General features: G+C 47.6%; 1 protein-coding gene across 3 annotated transcripts in view; it reads left to right on the top strand.

Moving 5' to 3' along the window:
- The first annotated feature begins 236 nt into the window (after nucleotides 1-236).
- Nucleotides 237-15,696, top strand: part of PARP1 (poly(ADP-ribose) polymerase 1) — a 42,077-nt gene continuing 26,617 nt past the window's right edge. Inside the window, exons 1-5 of one of the 3 annotated variants that reach the window (XR_002125820.1) lie at nucleotides 237-555; nucleotides 5,264-5,429; nucleotides 12,052-12,167; nucleotides 13,485-13,717; nucleotides 15,384-15,483. Coding sequence is in view for 2 of the 3 variants with exons in the window: in XM_019659059.1 (XP_019514604.1) it covers nucleotides 436-555; nucleotides 5,264-5,429; nucleotides 12,052-12,167; nucleotides 13,485-13,717; nucleotides 15,384-15,483 (735 nt within the window). In the remaining variant the exon portion in view is untranslated. The remainder of the gene's footprint in view (nucleotides 556-5,263; nucleotides 5,430-12,051; nucleotides 12,168-13,484; nucleotides 13,718-15,383; nucleotides 15,484-15,696) is intronic. The other 2 variants (XM_019659060.1, XM_019659059.1) reach the window with 2 other exon arrangements.

Raw genomic sequence — 15,696 nt, 5'->3', positions numbered from 1 at the left:
GAATTAGTTGGGAGAGTAGATAAGCCTTCCAAGGGACAAAATGGTTAATGAGGTGGCGTCCACTGCTTCTAAGAGGTACTGACGCAGCACAAGCCCAGGGGCTGCGCGCAGAAGCGGCTCGCTAAGCTCGCGCAGCCGCAGGCGCGGGAAAGAACCATCCGCCGCGGTCTGCAGAGGGCGCGCGCGCCGGCGGCCCCGCCCCTTGAACGCGTGCGCCGGGGGCGTTCCCGCCACCAGGCATCAGCAATCTATCCGCGAGCGGCGGGTGGTCGGCGCGGCGTGTTCCGCGACGGCTCTGGGTGCTCGGGCTCCTGCAGGGAGCGGACTGACTGACAAACGTACGCACGCACGCACGCGCGGGGTGGAGAGGCGGCGGCAGTGGGTCTCCAGTTGGCGGCTTTGAGCTCCCGGAGCTGCAGCGGCACGAGGAGTACGATGGCGGAGTCCTCGGACAAGCTCTACCGGGTCGAGTATGCGAAGAGCGGGCGCGCCTCGTGCAAGAAATGCAGCGAGAGCATCCCCAAGGATTCGCTCCGGATGGCCATCATGGTGCAGGTGCAGGCGGGAGGGCCGCTTTGTGCGCGGCGGGGCTTCCGTGTCCGGGAGGAGTGGGGGGAGGGCTTGCCCGGAGGAGCGGCCCGGCCCGGCCCGGCCCCTGGACCCCGGTGCCAGGCCTGTAGGCGCTGCTGCTGCTGCTCGTCTTGCGTGTGGCCCGCGGGCTGGACCTTCCGGAAGGTTGTGCTGATCTTGCAGGAAAAGCCCGGGAAATTCAGTCTAGAACTGGTGGTGCCTTTTGTTTTGTAAAAATAAGGAACTGCTTCTAAAGATTACCGTTAGCTCCAGGGGAAAAAAATGTGTGCGTGGTCTTTTGAGGCTCTTCTGATTTTGACCTGCCTTGTTCTGGAAGGTTTTTGTCCTACATTGATGGTGGCCACTGGCATGCGAGGATTTTTTTTTTTTAACATCTATTTTGGGCTATCCTTTCAACATCCGTTCACCCTCATTTTTTTAAATAATGCAATTCTGTGTCATTTCTGTACAGTGCATTCACTTTTTAACCGATTTGTGGTTCAAAATAACATTTCCCCCAAACTTTCTAGCTTCATAGGCGCATATCTTGATGCATTTGCAGCTATCGGGTTTGAGTAAGTGGCTGGGGGGGGGGGGCGTTCCTCATTGGGACTTACTGATAGATTGGGGATTCCCGGGGGTTTCCTGAGGCCTGGGAGACCCCCGTGGGGTGTTAGAAGTGCACTGTGAGATGGTGTTTGTAGGCCCCTGCCAAGGGGGTTCCTGCCTCCTCCAGCTTCTAGTTTGCTCCTGTTTGCCTGGGTGATCTTGGTCCTCACCTGCCCTGTCTCCCCACCTCCTGTATAAAGCTGACTATTGTCCCACCTTAGCGTTGTTCATGGTCAAGGTAACGACTTTTCCTCTTTATGGTGAGGCAGTAATGTGTTTTAGGAATGACCGGAGAGCCCTCCCTGGATCTTCAGTACTTAAAATTGAAGAGGTGGGAGGGAGTGGGTACCAAGGTTATCTCATTTCGTGACATGGCAGGAACGGAGGCTGTCATCTTGTTATCCTCAGTACCTGGCACATAATACATACTATTCATTCAATAAACATACTCGCTGAGCACCTAGTAGGTTCCAGGTACCGTGCAGGGTACTAGGGGCACTCCATCCCTGGGAGCTTGAAGGGAACCTTAGCGTAAGCTAACCTAACCTGTTAGGTTAAAGGGAAGATGACTGGTAAACATTGCTGTCCAGGTGTGGATATCACCTGATAGAGCTGTGCCCTAGGCATTTGTGTGCCCATCGTGGGAGCTTGGTTAGGAGTCCTTATTCACAGAAGTGGCAGGAAATCGAGGTTGGAAGAGCAGACAAGGCCTGCCATCTGAATTGCCACATCTCCCACTAAGCATCTTTGAGCTTTACCGCCTTTGAACTTTCCCCTGAAGATATGTATGGGCGGCTGGCTGATCTTACAAAGCTTTCTCCTCAGGCAGGGGCTCTTCACCTGGGGCCTGGGACGTGAATAGAAGACCCGTGAGTTTAGATGAGAACAAATTTACATCTCCATCTTCACTAACTTCTAGATAAAAGTCATTATTACCTTCAGTTATGAGTGTAAGCCACAAAGGTATATTAGCAGTACTTGTGATTTTGGTCACCAATGGTAATTACAGGTATTTTCATATCACTTTACAATTTGTTGGGGATTTCTCTAAATCTCCTTTACCCTCATCACTGCTTCAAAATTACAGTAGCTCTTCGAGTGAGTGCTAGATCTTGTTATTTAATGCTTTGAAGCTCATGGGTTACTGTATCCCTGTACACGTTTTTAATGTTTTGGTAATTATTTCAATATAATTGGTTTTCTTTGTGAGCCTGTGTCTTTTGTCACGTATTTTTAAATGTTATTCTGGAAAAGGGACATCCATAGTCTTCCCCAGGCAGCCAAAGAGGCCCCTGTGGTGTGGAGGACAGACAGAAACCTAAGTTACCAGTGTGATGAGGCAAGGTCACAGGAATCGAGAGGCGAGAGGGCTCTGTCTGGGCGAGTCTGGGGTGGCTCCATTGAGGAATCAATTTCTGAGCCTAATGAAGTTTAACCTGGGCCTCTTGCCGGAAACTTGACAGTGAAGGAAATTCTTTATCGGTTAGTGTGGTTTTCTGTGATAGTAATTAGGGAGTGGAGTTTTAATTCAGAATGTAAAGTTGGTCTTGTAGACTGAGCTGGTGGGAGCCAGGAAGAAAGAAGCCATTCTTCTCCCACTTGAATTTTAAAACCTTGTTTTACATTTGTATGGGAGGATTGTTTTCCGGGCTGTATCAAATACCTGAAACTGTAGCTGGTGTGCCCTGGGGCAGCCTTGAGGGGATGAACTGGGAGGAGGGTGTGGTGGGCCATTGTGTTCTGTCTTGGGAGGGTTTGAGGCAACAGCGTTGTTGTCGTTGCTTACTTGGCCACCTGTGGTGTGGTAACTAAAGGTCATCCTGTGCGCTCTGTGGGATGGGCGGGCAGTGGACGTGGAGAGTGGCTGGCTGAGGACGCTGGGATGGGGTGCCCAGTGTTTGGAGCACACAAAGATTCTGCCTCTTGCCCCTGCCATGCAGCTGCCAAGTGGAAGCCATCATCTTGTGACCTCGGTGTAGTTCCCTTCCTGCCATATCATTCTCAGTCCTAAGTTGTAGGGTAAAGCCTTGCGTTGGTCACGGACTCTTCCCTCTTTGAGGGAGATGGGGGCCCTTACGGCCCCCCCAAGCCTGTGCTGTGAGGACGCTCATGGGCAGCCTCTCAGGTGCCTAGCACTACTGGGGTAGTTGGGAACACAGCACCCAGACCAATGTTTAAGGGACAGGTAGAGCCAGGAAGAAATAGCACAACCACGAGTTCCAGTGTGGGGCAAAGCCACTGAGTCACATGCCGTGTTTTGCATGAGCGGAACCTGAACATTGCAGAGGCGGGCTAGACGAGGGGTACGGAGGCAGGAAAAGCCAGGTGGAGGCCACCGTAGATGTAACAACATGGCCAGATGCTTAAGAGTGTGTCTGCTGCCTTGGTGAAACTTTGAGAGCCAGAACACAAGTCCACTCTGAAATGCCGTTTGTTGTCTGCTTTGGGAGGACCTCTTTTCCACAGCTGGAATGCCCCTGTCTTTCCTTCCTTTCTTCCCTCCAGACTTGGGGCATTCCACAAATACCCTGAGTGCCCACTATGAGCAGGCGTTGCCAGATGCTAGCAAGACAGTTATGCCTTTCAGAGGAGCTTCTAACCCAGTGCACAACAGACACTGATTAAATAATCACCCAAATGGGTCATTCTTAACTGGGGGGATCTGTGGGAGGGGCCTTAGGGGGGACCTGAGGAAGGCTGTTTGCTCTGAGTAGGGCTAGGGAGCATTCTGTGCCAAGGGAACAGCTGATGGTTGCTGTAAACCCAGGCTGCCTGGTGCTGAGGCGTCCTTGAAAGTGCCCCGGCCTTGACCTTCGATTTTAATCTATCAAATCTGGAAAGAGGCCTCTCACATAGTGGGCGAACGCTGGTTGGGAGACCTTGTCACTGCCATTTTCAGAACATTTCCCCTGTCCCCACAACTTCAACCTAAAAGTTCTGTATGGTGTTTGCTTTAAATGCTGTTGTCATGTATTTATTCCATCTGCATAACATTTAGCCTTATGTTCTATAAAATCAGCTCTTTGGGGCCTCCCTTGCTGCAGGCAGAACACTTGAGTCTTTTTTAGTAGCTCTTCCTGCCCAGCAGTGTAGTGGAAAGAACTGTGGTATAGGATTCAAGTTGGAACTGGGTCACTTGCTGCCAGCGTGGACACCCCACCTCCAGGCATCTGCGATATGGGGGTGCTGGTTCCCACCCAGAAGCAGTTGCGGGTGCCAGCAACCGAGTAAATGTCAGTGTTCATCCCACACTGTCACCTCCACTTGTCACAGTGAAAGACCTGATAGTGTTAAGTCAGTACCAACCCTCATGTGGAACTTTAAAGGACAGAAAACCTTTGAAAGGGGAACCACCTTTCCCAGGTGGCCTGACTTTCCAGTTCCTGCTCCAGGAAATGGCGCTTCCTGAAGGTCTGTGAGCCAGCTGCCAGTCTAGATACAGGCCTAGGAGTTGTGTCATCTGCCCTGCTGGCCTGCCTCCCCGTCCATTCTCTCCTTCTCCCTCGTAGAAGTTAACTCCCCTCACGTCTGCATGGCTGCTGTGAGCCTGCCGCTTTTTTTCTGACACATTTTCTTTGCCTCCCTCATTATCTGGGGCTTGTTCCTTATTATTTTAACTGCAGAGGCATTTCCAGAGCCTTTTCTGGGCCACACAGGCCCTTCGAGTCTAGGCCTGACTCTCCCAGGCAAAGGCAGTGGGGTGGGGACACAGAACAGGCATCTTGTGTGCATTTGACTGTGCTCTGAAGTAAAGCATGTCACTGAAACGTAGTGACGTGTGATTAAAAGGTACATGGACAGAACCCTGTTCAAAAACGCGGTCATTCCCGTGGGTGTTCCGTGTCCTGAAAGTGTGGGATCACTCAGCAGCATTCTTAGCTGTGAGCAAGATCGAGGAAAAATGTAGAACAATTTTTTTTGTTTTTCAACTGTTTGTAACTTTTCCCGGGACCATATGGGGACATAGGCAAGGTGTTGTTTTGCAGATAAAACGGGCTTGATATGTTTCACTGCTGAGGGCTGGGCTTGAGGCCAGGTCGGAGGTAACTGCTCATTTACCGCTCTCTGATTCCCGTCCTTCTAGTCGCCCATGTTTGATGGCAAAGTCCCACACTGGTACCACTTCTCCTGCTTCTGGAAGGTTGGCCACTCCATCTGGAACCCTGAGGTCGAGGTGGATGGGTTCTCTGAGCTCCGGTGGGATGACCAGCAGAAAGTTAAGAAGACGGCGGAGGCTGGAGGGGTGACAGGTGCGTACACCCCAGGGAAGGTAGCAGGCATTACCTCCAACCCCAGAGCTTCCAGGGGCCTTTCCCAGAGCAAGAAAAAGTCCTGTGGCTTGCTCCCCCCACCCCCACCCCCGTTTCCCACGAGCACGCAGAGAACAAGGCGCCCCTGTTACTTCAGCCACACCTCATTGACCCAGCATTGTCCTGTTGCAGGATATTTTATTTTTCCAGATGCCTGAAATGTGACCTTTACATCTGTTGTTGTTGTTGTTGTTTTGTTTTGTTTTTTGAGATTTTTATTGGGGAATTGGGGGGATGGGAACAGTGCTGGGGAATTGGGGGAAGAGGAACAGACAAGTTGCTGTCCTTTTGTTCTTCAGTTTAGTTGTGGAGGACGTTGCTTCACTGGCCCAAGTTGGCACCATCATTGTCTTCCCGGGTGAGGCAGATCAGTCGCCGGCTTCTGGACGGCCACTCACGCTGGCTGCTGGCTACACACGGTAGCCCATGGCAACCCACTGCCACAGGGGCTGCAGCCTACGCCGCCACTGGCAACTCACAGCAGCCCAGCTCCAGGTTGAGCTGTTGTTCAGCATCTTAGCTGTGGAGGGCAGTGTCACCGGCCCTCATGTGGGATCCGAACCGGGGCCCTCTGGCGTCCCAAGCCAGTTGTTAACCATCGCGCCACTCGGCCAGCCCGTTATTGTTGTTTTAATAGACTTTATTTTTTAGAACAATTTTAGGTTCACAGCAAAATTAAAGCATAGAGAGTTCCCATATACCCTGAGCCCCACAGAGTCATGATCTTCCTCACCATCAGCCTCTCCACCAGAGTGGGACATTTGTTACAACTCATGAACCTGCATTGACACATCTTTGTCACCCAAAGTTGTCATTCACCTTCGCATTCACTCTTGGTGTTGTACATTCTATGGGTTTGGACAAATGTATAATGACGTGTCCATCATTATAATATCATCAAGTATTTTCACTGCCCTAAAATTCCTCTGTTCCATGTATCCATCTGTCCTCCTCCCCTAACCCCTGGCCACCCCTGATCTTTTTACTGACTCCACAGTCGCACCTTTTCCAGCTGATCATATAGTCAGAATCACACATTATGTAGCCTTTCCAGGTTGGCTTATTTCACTTGGTAATATGCATTTAAGGTTCTTGTGTATCTTTTCACGGTGTCATAACTCCTTCCTTTTCTGTGCTGAATAATATTCCATTGTCTGGCTATCCAGAGTTTGTTTATTCATTCACCTACTGAGGGACGTCTTGGTTGCTTTCAAGTTTTGGCAATTATGAATAAAGCTGAAATAAACATCCACGTGTAGGTTTTTGTGTGGACCTAAGTTGTCAACTCCTTTGGGTGAATACAAAGGAGTATGATTGCTGGATCTTATGGTAAGAGTATGGTTAGCTTTCTGAGAAACTGCCAAGCTGTCTTCCAAAGTAGCTGCGCCATTTCGCATTCCCACCAGCCATGAGTGAGAGCTCTGTACTCCGCAGTCCTGCCTGCATTTGTGAACAGTGTTTGGGATTTGGGGCATTCTAATAGGTGTATAGTGGTATCTGGTTTTAATTTGTAGTTCACTGATGCCACATGATGTGGGGCCTCTTTTTGGGTGCTTATTTGCCATCTGTTTATGTTGGGTAAGGCACTTGTTCAGTTATTTGCCCCATTTTTTTATTGGGTTGTTTCGTTGCGTTTTAAGGGTTCTTTGTGTATTCTGGATAATAGTCCTTTATCAGATATGTTTTGTACAGATATTTTCTCTGTCTGTGGCTTCTCTTCTCATTCTCTTGCCATTGCCTTTCCATGGTGCAGAACTTTTCAATTTTCATGAAATCCGGCTTATCAATTATTTCTTTCATGGATTGTGTCTGGTGTTGTGTCTAAAATGTCATCACCATATCCAAGCTCATCTAGATTTTCTTGTGTTATCTTCTAGGAGTTTTATAGTTTTGGATTTTACATTTAAGCCTATGGTTCATTTTGAGTTAATTTTTGTGACAGGTATGAATTCTGTGTCTAGATTCCTTTTTCCTTTTTTTTTTGCATGTGGATGTTCATTTTTGGTAGTGTCTGTCTTCTGACTCTGTTCTTCAATATTGTACTAGCTATTCTGGGTATTTTGCCTTTCCATATAAACTTCACTCAGTTTGTTGATAGCCACAAACTTGCTGGGGTGCCTTTAAATTTTAAAGAGGCAGTTCTTTTTCATCAGGGAACAGCATTGGCGAATCAGGGAAGGGGAACAGACAAGTGGCTATACTTTTGTTCTTCAATCTAGTTATGGAGGATGTTGCTTCACTGGCCCATGTTGGTATTATTGCTCACTTCCCGGGTGAGGCAGATCGGTCACCGGCGACTCATGTCAGCCCAGCTCCAGGTCAAGCTGTTGTTCACCATCTTAGCTGGAGAGGGTGCAGCGTCACTGGCCCTCATGTGGGATCCGAACCGAGACCCTACTGCTCAGACCTGGCGTCCCAAGCCAACTCTTAACCAATTCGCCACTCGGCCAGACCCCCAATAAAATCCTTTTTTTAAAAAAAGAAAGAAAGAAAGAAAGAAATGGAATTGCTGGGTCATACAGTAATTCTGTTTAATTTTCCTCAGCGGCTGTACTGTTTACATCCCCACCAGCGATACGCTTTAGCCGTGTCCTTATCAACTCTTTTGTTTTCTGGTTTGTTTTTTTGTTTGTAAATAATGCCCATCTACATGGTTTGAAGTGGTATTTCATTATGGCTTTGATTTGCATTTTCCCAATGATTGGTGATGGTGACCTACATATTACATTTTACAACTTAGTATTTATACTCTTTTCCTCATTGGAAGTTGCCATTATTTCCATCATGCTTTAAAGATACTTAGTACTTATTGAGGTCTTACTAAATTTTGTGCATTATTCAAGCACTTGACATGCATTTCACCCAATCCTTGCCACCAGCCCTTTTCCAATTTTTACTGATGAGGAGCTGAGACACTGGGAGACTTGGTAACTGGGCCAAGGTTACGCTGCTGGTAAATACCTGAGCCAGGATTGTGCAGACTGTCTTGCTTTTGAGACTAGACCTTTAAGCATTTAGCTCTATTACAAATGGAGCTGCTGCAAACTTCTTGTCTCTCCTGGGCACCTGTCCAGTGATTTCTTTAATTCCAAGAAGTAGAATTACTGCTCAAACTGATGACCCATTTTAAGGTCTCTGTGTGTGTGCCAAATTGCCTTTCAGAATATATAACACGCCCATTGCTCCATTTCCACCCCATCCCTATGTTTTCATTCCTTTACATTTTGCTTCTAGTGAGGTGGAACATTTTGTCATGTGTTTATTATTTATTTGTGTTGTTTTGAAGTTAGTATGTGTCCTTGCCTCATTTTTCTTTGAATATTTGTCTTTTTCTTAATGAAATGTAAAAGATACTAATTCTTTGTCACGTTTTGCGAAAATTTTCCTAGTTTGACATTTTTCTTTTAGATTTTTTTGTTGTTGTATGTTTTGTCACATTGAAGCTTCATCTTTGACTAAATGTTCTTGTAGTTATAGGTCTTCTCATTTACGGTATCTATTTTTGCTATTTTAAAATCTTTTACCTGTAATTTTAAAAATAATGAACATACATTTATATGCACAAACTTTAATTGACAGTTCAGTGAGTTTTGATAAATACATACACACATCTAACATACACACCCCATCAAGTTATAGAACATTTGCCTGTCCCCTCACCCCCCAGAAAGTTCCCTTAAGCTGTTTCCCAGTCATCCTTCCCCACCGGCAAGGTAACCACTGTTCTGATTTCTAAACCCGTGGATAAATTTTGTAGGCTTTAGAATTTTAGGAATAAAAAAGAATAGAGTGTATTTTTCTTGTAAGCTGCTTTCACTCAGCATAAAGTCCGTGAGAGTCATCCAGGTTGTCTTGTGTATCATCAGTTAAGTTCTTTTTTATGCCAAAGAGTCGTCTTTAGAGTATGTCACAATTTGTCCATTCTCCTGTTGGTGACTTTAGGTTGTTGGCCAGCTTGAGGCTCTTAAAAACACAGCAGCTATTAACATTTGTGTACAAGTCTCTATATATACATGTGCTTTCACTTCTCTCGGTTAAGTACCTAGGAATGGAGTGGCAGGTCATATGGCCGATGTGTATTCAGCTTTTTAAAGAAACTGCCAAACTTCCAAAGTGATTGCGCCATTTTACATTCCCACCAGGAATATGTGAGAGTGATGATGGTTCCTCCATATATATCCTTCACTTGGTATGGTCGCTCTTTTTTATATTAGCCATGCTAATAGGTATGTAATGATACCCTGCTGTGGTTTTAAATTGCATTTGTCTTTTTTTTTTTTATTGCATTGTAAGAGTTCTCTAGATGCAAGTTCTCTAGATGTCTTATTAGACATAAATAGTGTGAATACCTTCTCCCAATCAGGCCTGCCTTTTTGCTTACTGTCTTTTTTTTTGAAGAGCCATAGCTTTTCATTGTGATGAAGTGCAGTTTGTTAAATTTTTCCCCTTTGTTGGTTAGTGCTTTCTGTCTCCTAAGAAATCTTTGTCTACTCTAAGATCATGAAGATATACTCCTTGTTTCTTCTAGAAGTTTTGCGGTTTTAGCTCTTGTATTTAGATTTGTGATTTATCTTAAATTAATTTTGTGTTAAGTGTGAAGAAGGAGTTGTTTTTTGTTTTTTTTCTTGTATGGATATCCTTTTGTTCCAGCACCATTTGTTGAAAAGACTGGCTTCGGGCCGGCCAAGTGGCTCAGTTGGTTAAGAGCTCACTCAAGAGTGCGAGCTCTGAGCAACAGGGTTGCCGGTTCGATTCGCGGCCCAAGCTGAGCTGTCTACAGGTGGCAGGATTGCTCAGCTAAATAATAATAATAATAATAATAATTTTTAAAATGAAAAGACTGGCTTCTGTTATATGTAAAAACCAGTTGACTGCATAACTGTAGGTCTATGTCTGGTCTCCATTTTGTTCTACTGATTTGTCTACCAATACCCCACTGTCCTAATTCTTGTAACTTTATAGTAAGTTATGAAGTCATGTTTTCAACGTTGTGACCTTTTTAGGTCCTTTGTAATTCCTTATGAATTTTGTAGTAAACTTGTGAATCCCCCCTCCCCCCCCCAAAAAATGCTAGGACTTTGATTGCATTGTATCTGTAGATCACATTTGGGGAAATTGACATCTTAATAAATTGAGCCTTTTTATCCATAAATATATCTCTCCATTTATTTAATTCTTTAATTTTAGCAAAGTCTGGTAGATTCAGTGTAGAGGTCTTGTATGCTTATTAAATTTATCTCTAAGTCTTCTGTGTATTTTAATGATATTTAAATAGCAGTGTGCTTTAAATTTTTTTTCTAGTATGTTTATTGCTAGTATATTGACCTTGGGCTCTGCAGATTTCCTGAATTCACTTAATGGTACTAGTGGTTTTAAACTTGCACACTTTGTTTCTTTTTCTTGCCTTAGTGCACTTACTAGAACCGCCAATACAAGGTTAAATAGAAGTGAGAAAAGACAGCTTTGTCTTATTCCTGATCATTAGAGAGAAACACTGAGCCTTGGAATTTATTTTTATATAAGAAAAGAATCTAGCTTTTGTGCCATCTGCCTGGCCGTTTATCCCCAAGACTGTTGAATAATTTAATCGTTCCCCACTAATTAGAAATCCCACCATTAGTACATATTTAATCTTACATATACTTGTGTCTATATAAAGATATTCCCTTTAATTTAGCATATAACCTTGATAAATAAAAGTGTAATAGAAGGGGCCGGCCGAGTGGCTCAGTTGGTTAAGAGTTGGCTTAAGAGCGTGAGCTCTGAGCAACAGGGCTGCCGGTTCAATTCCCACATGGTCCAGTGACGCTGAGCCCAGACTGAGCTGTCGCTGAGCTGCCAACAGGTGGCAGGATGGCTCAGCTGATGTAACAACAAGAGTGCCTGTTCGGTGGTGGGCTCCGCTGAACTCGGCACCTTGAGCTGAGCTGCCACCCAGATGGCTCAGTGGATAGAACGTGCGCTCTTAACAACAAGGCTGCTGGTTCGACTCCCACATGGGATGGTGGCTATGCCCGCCCACCTGCAACTAAGATTGAACACAGCACTTTGAGCTTAGAGACCACGAGCTGCTGACGGGCAGCCAGATGGCAACTGGCGCCCTCCACAACGAAGACTGAAGAAAAACAACTTGTCTGTTCCCCTTCCCCAATTCCCCAACACTGTTCCCCTCCCCCAACTCCCCAATAAAATCTTTAAAAAAAAAAAAGTACGATGGAAATTAGAAGATGGAGTTAGAATTTAGTATGTTGCAAGGCTTTTGTAGTAAGCACTTAAGAGTTTTTTCCAAAGTGAGGGCGGGGGCTCTAGAGGAAGTAGCGAGAGTTGGAAGGTGAGACAACCACTAACATTGTGCTGTTTGCAAGAGCCTGGCTGAGAAAGTTTTTTATTTTATTGCCGGAAAAGAAGCTCTATTGACCAACCACAATGGTTAGAAACAGGCGTAGATGAGATAGACCAACCGTAGTCGCCCCAAACCCAGAGTGTCCTAGTGGAGGAGGACAGGGACTCCGGAGCCACACTGAGGCTGTTGACACAAGCATTGCTGTGTTTGATTCTTCAGGCAAAGGCCAAGATGGAGTTGGCAGCAAGACGGAGAAGACGCTGGGGGACTTTGCGGCAGAGTATGCCAAGTCCAACAGGAGCACTTGCAAGGGCTGCATGGAGAAGATAGAAAAGGTAAGGGCTTATTAGAAGCCCGGATATCAGACTTGCTGGGTTTCTTACATTGGATGCATTGGATATCTCTTAAAGAAAAAAAAAAATGGGCTTTAAGTGCTAGCTCAACAGTAGTGGTTAAAAATAGAGACAAGGAGGTGACAATGGTTTTTATTCCAGACAAGGCTGGCCCAAATTACGCACAATTCACTCATGTATGTAGCTGCATCCACTCTTAGGAGACCGGGGGCCCTTTGGAAAGCATTTACAAGAGGGGACTATTTCTTCTCGGCTCAGCAGTGTGGCTGAGAGAAGGCTGGTTGGTCTGTGTTTTCTGGTAGGGTTAAGTTTAAGGAAAATGTCCCCTGATAAGAGCCTCTAGGTTTCTTCCTCTTTATCAGAGGAAATTCATGAACCATCCTTTCCTACCAGTTCTCGTCCCTGCAGATGGCTAGCCAGTTGGGAGGAATGGACAGCAGCTATCTGAGTAGCAGGGGACGAGGGTGGAAGGGCGGGCCCATGCCCTCCGCCTTCATCACCCTTGTCTGATCTCACACAAACTTGCTGTTTGATTAGTTAAAGGTACTGATTAAAGGTTCTTGCCTCCTTTGGGGTGAGCCAGTGGGATTTAGAAAGGAAAACCGTGACATTGCTAGACCTTCTCCAGGTACCTTCAGCCACTGCAAATTTGAGACAAAAGTTAAGCTTCCAAGGCGTGTGTCCAAAGCTGTGTGCTGTTGAGCGGTGCTTGGCCTGAAATGGAGTTTTACGCTGCGTCAGCACTTCTTGTGCTGAGTTGTCTGGGCCTGAGGCTCACGGGCGCGGAGCTCGCCTCCTGGGGATGTCAGGTTGGAATTGTGACCCTGGGCAGGATGGCAGGACTAGGTTCTAGCCTATGGGTTTATTAGGAGGCCTTCATATGTGCAAATAGAACAAAGAATGGGGCGAAGGCAGAAAACGCCTGCTGGGATTGGGAGCCTGCTCTGGCTCCTAGGCCTGCAGTGTAGCGTCCCAGTTGTTGTTCAAGGCCCAGCTCTGCCCCGGCACGCGTTCTAGGTGGTTCAATGCCTGCTCCAGGTCTCAGGAAGTGTTACAACTTCCTCAGCTTGCCCAGGAGGGTAGGTAGATAGCTAGTTGGAATTGAGCCCGTTTAAAATGAGGGTGCTGGGCTAGAAGGTAACACACAACCCCTGGGGCATCAAAGAACCAGAACCTCCCAGCAGCCCTCTCGATGCCCCTGGAGTGGACCTGAGGCCCCTCACTGGGTGGAGCACAGGCTGGCTCGGTTGCCTCTAGGCCTCCAGTGTCTCTCGGGACCACATGTGGTTTTTCCTACAGGGCCAGGTGCGCCTGTCCAAGAAGATGCTGGACCCGGAGAAGCCCCAGCTGGGTATGATCGACCGCTGGTACCACCCGAACTGCTTTGTTCAGAACAGGGAGGAGCTGGGCTTCCGGCCCGAGTACAGCGCAAGCCAGCTCAAGGGCTTCGGCCTGCTCTCTCCCGAGGATAAGGAGGCACTGAAGAAGCAGCTCCCAGGAGTCAAGAGCGAAGGGTGTGTAGAGGGTACAAGGTGGGTCAGTGAGGGGCTTGGTGGCAGCCCAGAGACCCCGCAGATTCGTGTTCCCTGTTGCTGACAGTGACAAAGCCATGGATGTGGACAGAGTATGGTGACAGCTGAGCTCTGCCCCTTCCCCAGCAGGGCGTTCCTAGTGGTCTGTTCCCTCTTCCACGCCTGACCTCATGGGCAGGCAGACCGAGCTAGTCCCACGACAGCCCTTTGGACATTTAGACGCCACTCTCCCACCCTGTCTGAGCGTTCCCCTTTCCCACCCGGGTCAGTCAACCACGTTTCCTCTGGCCGCTGTGTGACCCACTTTCACGTCCCCATGGCCACCTCCTCTGTGGATGTGTTCCTTTGTGTCTGGGTCTCTCGGGGAATGGTGCTGAGAGAATCATGGCTGGTTTTAAATGCGGGCAGGGGGAGCAGTTGATAAGATTGTCCCTGTTTTAGAGTTTAGAATGGTATGGGTTTCCTTTGGTCATGTGGTGCTGACATTTAGGATGGGAAGACCTCTCAGTGACCCATCTGGAATCTGTGGGCACCTCTCATTCTTTCCTGTTTCCCCTTTGCTGGTCCTTCATCCCCGGTCTTGCATTGCTTGGTAACAAGCACACCAAGGGAGACGTGGCAGGGCCGCGGTGTGCACCGTGCTCCTGGGACAATGACTGTGCCGTGTTAGGATCAGGGTAACCCTGGTAGCATCAAGCAGCTGTCGTGCGTTATTTCAGTTCGTAGTTCATTGTCCAGCATGCGTGGCTCTGGAATGAGTATGAAAATTGGGAAACCAAACCCATGGATTAAACGCTCCTCGGGGCGTTGCAGCCCACGACGTTGGTGCATAAGCTCGTGTGTGTGCCGTAACCACCAGACTGGATGGAGCACTTTTGATGAGCCAGGCACTGTGCTCAGCGCCTCACGGGGGGAATTCCACTTAACCATCGCCGCAATCCTATAAGGTGGATGGTGTGCTTTTCCCTGTTTTTACGGATGAGGAAAAATACAAGGGTTTGAACTCAGGTCTGTGTGACGGCTGAAACAGAGTCTTAACCACGGTCGCTGTCCTGCCCTGTTTTACAGGGCTGCCGACGACCTCAGTGCCCTCCTGAAGTCAAGGATGACAGTGCTGACCTTGGTCAGCAGAGTTTGCTGAGGCAGCCAGCAGACTGTCGTTTCTCGTTTGGCCTTTAAATGGCAGTGCAGCCTTACCTCTGAGAACAGCCTCTTGGCCTGAGGAGCAGCTCTGTGTTTTAGCTTGAAAGGCTGAACCCCTGGCACTTGTGTATCTTTCTCCTCCTAAGCCACAGGCTTACTTCTGGCACTGTCCCTATCAGAACCTTCCAGGCCATCTTGTTTGTGCCAAGAGATACCTGGGGTTTTTCACATCACATGGAGCCTGAGCCCTGGATCCTGTACCGGCTGTTCCAAGGCTCCAGAGCAACCACCGACCCCCCTCCTTGCCAGCAGAGTGTATTTCTGATGTGGATGAAGTCAGTGCCAACACTGCCTGAGCAGAGAGAGGAAGCTACCTAGAGCCCGGAGTGCAAAGCAGGTGTGAGCAGGGCCTGGCAGAGAGGAACTGAGATAACGTCCAGATACTGTGTCACCCAAGTCTCTGGGCTTCCGAGTTTTAATGGCTCTGCTGCTTTCTTTTACTTACATCCTGCATCTCTTTCAGAAAGCGGAAAGGCGATGAGGTGGATGGAATGGACCAGGTGGCCAAGAAGAAATCTAAAAAGGAAAAAGACAAGGATAGTAAGCTTGAAAAGGCCCTCAAGGTGAGTTCTGAGCCGTGCGTCTCTATTTGCCGTTCTGTCTCAGTCCCCTTTCTTCATTCTGGAAAGAAGTTTCAAGGAGGTGTGCATGTCCCACTTACCTAGACCTTTAAGAATTCCCAAATTAAGGGCCGGCTGAGTGGCTCAGTTGGTTAAGAGCTCGCTCAAGAGTTTGAGCTCTGAGCAACAGCGGTTCGAGTCAGCCCGAGCTGAGCA

This window comes from Hipposideros armiger, unplaced genomic scaffold (genome assembly GCF_001890085.2).
Source record: "Hipposideros armiger isolate ML-2016 unplaced genomic scaffold, ASM189008v1 scaffold_293, whole genome shotgun sequence".
Classification (NCBI taxonomy): Eukaryota; Metazoa; Chordata; class Mammalia; order Chiroptera; family Hipposideridae; genus Hipposideros; species Hipposideros armiger.
Note: the sequence above shows the minus strand (reverse complement) of the source record. Positions and strands in the feature narration are given on the sequence as shown.